The following is a 3,841-nucleotide window of genomic DNA, read 5'->3' on the forward strand; positions in this document are numbered from 1 at the left end:
AGGACAAAACTTAGCGACTGAGCAGCAATAACAACAAAGTTGTTTGGGATCCTAGTTCCCCGACCAGGGCTCAGGCCCGCAGACCTGCATTGCCAGGCAAACTCCCGACCCCTGGACCACTAGGGAAGTCCCCCTTGAGACAATTTGAGGATTTGCTTTTGCCCAGCAGAGGGCTTCTCAGTTCATCCACACAGAACCCGGCTGCCTGATCAGAGCCAGAGGAAGCCCCTCTGAGGGACGTGCCCTGGTGCTCACACTCTCGGATTAGCGGATTAACTCACTAATTCTAGATGGAACCCTCTGCGGCAGATGCGGTGATCCAGGCGCAGAGCAGTGGGTTGTGCTGCTGGGGGCGGGGGCGGGTGAGGAAGGGGAGGCTACAGACTTTAGAATTTCTGTTCTTCACCACAGTCAGAGTGGGCACTGTGGTCTTCGAGCACATATCTGTTGGGGTTATTTTTTTTTTAATAATTTTATTTATTTATTTTTGGCTGTGCTGCTGTCTTTGCTGCGGCGGGGCTTTTTATCTCTAGTTGTGGCAAGCGGGGGCTACTCTCTAGTGTTCCGCCAGCTTTTCATCATGCAGGTTTCTCTTGTTGCAGAGTGTGTGCTCTGGGGCATGAAGGCTTCAGTAGTTGTGGGACGTGGGATCTTCCCAGGCCAGGGATCAAACCCCGGTCTCCTGCACTGGCAGGTGGACGCCTGACTACAGAGCCACCGGGGAAGCCCCCTGTTGGGATTCCTTTTGTCTTCTGGTATAACAGAGAGCCCCCAGGCACAGTGGGGAGACCAGGAGAAGTGGGGTGGGAGGAAGGTCAGACTCGTCTCTGCCAGGGTAGCTTTCTTCATCCTCCCTTGAATCCAGCCGTCGCTGTGGTAACCAGGTAACCAGGATTTGGAGTGACCAGCTCTGCTGTGTTGTTGTTCAGACGCCTGAACTTGCATCTGTTCACCTTGCATTCGGGAATGAGAAAAGTTGACAAGTGGGGAAGCCCTGATAGATATTTGTCCATGGACATGGTCATGGATGCTGCAGAATCCCGAGTGGGAACTGCTCAGGATGGAGGGCTGAAGCCAACCCCCGGGACCCTCTGAGATGTCCCCCAGTGGGACTGGGACAGACCCGTTGTTGGGGATGCAGAGAGAAACAAAAATAAATCGAGAGTTTCAGGTGAACGCCGGTAAGGGGCCTGGTTGTTGCAAGTTAGCCATGTGCTTGAAAGTGGTTAAACATTAATTTAGATTCCTTCATGTAACAGGGCAGTTCAGGGCAAGGAGAGGTAGGCTGGGTCTGTGAAGGGCAGGGATTCGTTGAGGGAAAAAAAGAAGAAATTCTCCCCGAGCTTGGCCATTTGGAGCCTGTAAATTATTCTTGTTGCTATCTGCCCATCCTCCTCCAGCATGGCTTGCCTTCTTCACAGAGTTTCTGTGGCAGTTTTCTTCTTAGCACTTTGGGGCTTTGCCCTGGGGGACAGGCTGCTGGTGGTCCCTCAGGATGGAAGCCACTGGCTCAGCATGAAGGACATCACTGAGCGTCTCAGCGAGAAAGGGCATGAGATCGTGGTGGTGGTGCCTGAAGTCAACCTGCTCCTCCAAGAGTCCAAGCACTATACAAGGAGAATCCACCCGGTGCCCTATGACAAGGAGGAGCTGGAAGCCCGTTACCGTTCCTTCGGGAAACACCACTTTTCTCCACGCTGGTCGGTGACTGCCCCTGTGGTGGAGTATAGGAACAACATGATTGTCATCAATATGTACTTTCTCAACTGCCAGAGTCTCCTGAGGCACTCGGACACCCTGCGCTTCCTCCGGGAGAGCGAGTTCGACGCCCTGTTCACAGACCCGGCCTTACCTTGCGGGGTGATCCTGGCCGAGTACCTGAACCTGCCCTCTGTGTATCTCTTCAGGGGCTTCCCCTGTGCCCTGGAGAACACGTTCACCAGGACTCCAAGCCCCTTGTCCTACGTCCCCAGGTACTACACTCAGTTTTCAGACCAGATGACCTTCCTCCAAAGGGTGGCCAACTTCCTGGTGAGTTACCTGGAGAACATAATGCTCTACGCGCTGTATTCCAAGTACGAAGACCTGGCAGGGGAAGTCCTTGGGAGACAGGTGCACTTGCCGGCCTTGTATCGGAAGGCCTCCATTTGGCTGTTAAGATACGACTTTGTGTTCGAGTATCCCAGACCAGTGATGCCCAACACAGTCTTCATTGGAGGGTCCACCTGCAAGAAACAGGGCGTCCTGCCTCAGGTGAGTGGCTGGCTTTCTTTCGGGTGGCCTTGTGTCTTCCTGGGCAGACGTGGTTCTTTCCTGTTCTGTCTTCCCTTGAGCATGTGACTCCTGGGAGGGCTGCCTGAGGAGGAGAGGACAGGCTGAGGTTCTGAGTGACGCTGTGGCCTGGAAGGAACACAGAGGTGGTGCATGGCAACAGCGGGAGATAGCTTGAGCGAGGTTATCTGGGGGCACTCACAGCATCCTCGAATGAGCCTGAGAAGTTTCCAGTCCAAATCCTCTGCTTGTCTGTTGAGGAAACAGGTGAAGCTGGACCAAGAGGACACAGAGCTAAGAGGCTTGTTTGTTGCTGTTGTTGTTTAGTCGGTAAGTCGTGTCTGACTCTTTGCCACCCCGTGGTCTGTAACCTGCCAGGCTCTTCTGTCCATGCTGGCCCAGGTCCAAATACCTTCTCCCTGTGACTGAGTCCCTTTGCTGTCCACCTGAAACTGCCACAACATTGTTAATCAGCTATACTGCAATTTAAAATAAAAAGGTAAAAAAAAAAAAAAAGTACATTCTCCCATCTCTGTGCACTGCCTTTTCCCTGGACCCTAAACCAGGAGTCAACAAAGGATAGCTAGTGGACAGAATCTGCCCATAGCTAAGAATGGTTTCACATTTTTTTTTGAAGGGATGTGTGTGACAGCAATGTGTGAGGTGTGCTGAGCCTGCATATTTACTATCTGACTCTTTACGGAAAAGGTGTGCTGACCTAGGCAAGTATCCCTAGATGCCCTCTTGACGTGTGTGGAAGAGGGCCCAGAGCTACTTTGGAAAATAAAAACTTGTGAGTTTCGTGAGATTGTTTGGTACTTTGAAAGACTTCTGATCACTTGTTCACACCGGAACTCTCTTTTAAAGTGATTTTTTTTTTCCTTAGAAAGAAACCCTGAAATAAATCCCAAAGGCCCTCACCACCCTTCTTGAACATCTGCTGATTACTTTAACACGCTGGACAGTTGGCAGCAGCTATGGGAACAGGGCAGGGGCTGATGAGCTTAACTAGACTGGTTTCAGGAAGCATGAACTAGAAATTCTGGGTTCTGAGAAATTTTAATTGACATTAATAAGCAAAAATGTACAAAGAAACATTTGGCATAAGAAGGGAAGAAAGTAGCGTTTTTGTTACCTTGAGACCTATCATTTTATTTTTGAAAAATAAAAAGAGTTGTATTTAGTCAATTTGAAAAACCAGCTTACAGTGGCTGTACTGTCTGAGCCCCATGAATCTTTACCTGGTGCTTGACTTACATTTATGTGTGAATTGCAATCCCATTTAATAATAGAGAACATTCTGTACTACAATACGTAATTATCAACTTAGATTTGTAAATTACTGGGGTTCAGTTCAGTTCAGGTCAGTTCAGTCACTTAGTCGTGTCCGACTCTTTGGGACCCCATGGACTGCAGCACTCCAGGTCTCCTTGTCCATTGCCAACTCCCAGAGTTTACTCAACTCATGTCCATTGAGTGGGTAATGCCATCCAACCATCTCATCCTCTGTTATCCCCTTCTTCTCCTGCCTTCAATCTTTCCCAGCATCAGGGTCTTTTCCATTGAGTCA

The 3,841-nt window shown here is 50.0% G+C and overlaps 1 protein-coding gene across 1 annotated transcript; it reads left to right on the forward strand.

Moving 5' to 3' along the window:
• Positions 1–678: 678 nt before the first annotated feature.
• Positions 679–2,908, forward strand: LOC120856473 (UDP-glucuronosyltransferase 1-6-like). Its single transcript, XM_040231813.1, has one exon. The coding sequence runs from the start codon at positions 1,402–1,404 to the stop codon at positions 2,338–2,340; it is 939 nt and encodes a 312-aa protein (XP_040087747.1). The 5' UTR covers positions 679–1,401; the 3' UTR covers positions 2,341–2,908.
• The last annotated feature ends 933 nt before the right edge of the window (positions 2,909–3,841 follow it).

The sequence above is a fragment of the Oryx dammah genome, unplaced genomic scaffold (assembly GCF_014754425.2).
Source record: "Oryx dammah isolate SB20612 unplaced genomic scaffold, SCBI_Odam_1.1 HiC_scaffold_28, whole genome shotgun sequence".
Classification (NCBI taxonomy): Eukaryota; Metazoa; Chordata; class Mammalia; order Artiodactyla; family Bovidae; genus Oryx; species Oryx dammah.

Bases quoted from the DNA above. Each gene is read 5' to 3' on its own strand.
- LOC120856473 (XM_040231813.1), top strand. From the start codon at position 1,402: ATGGCTTGCCTTCTTCACAGAGTTTCTGTGGCAGTTTTCTTCTTAGCA.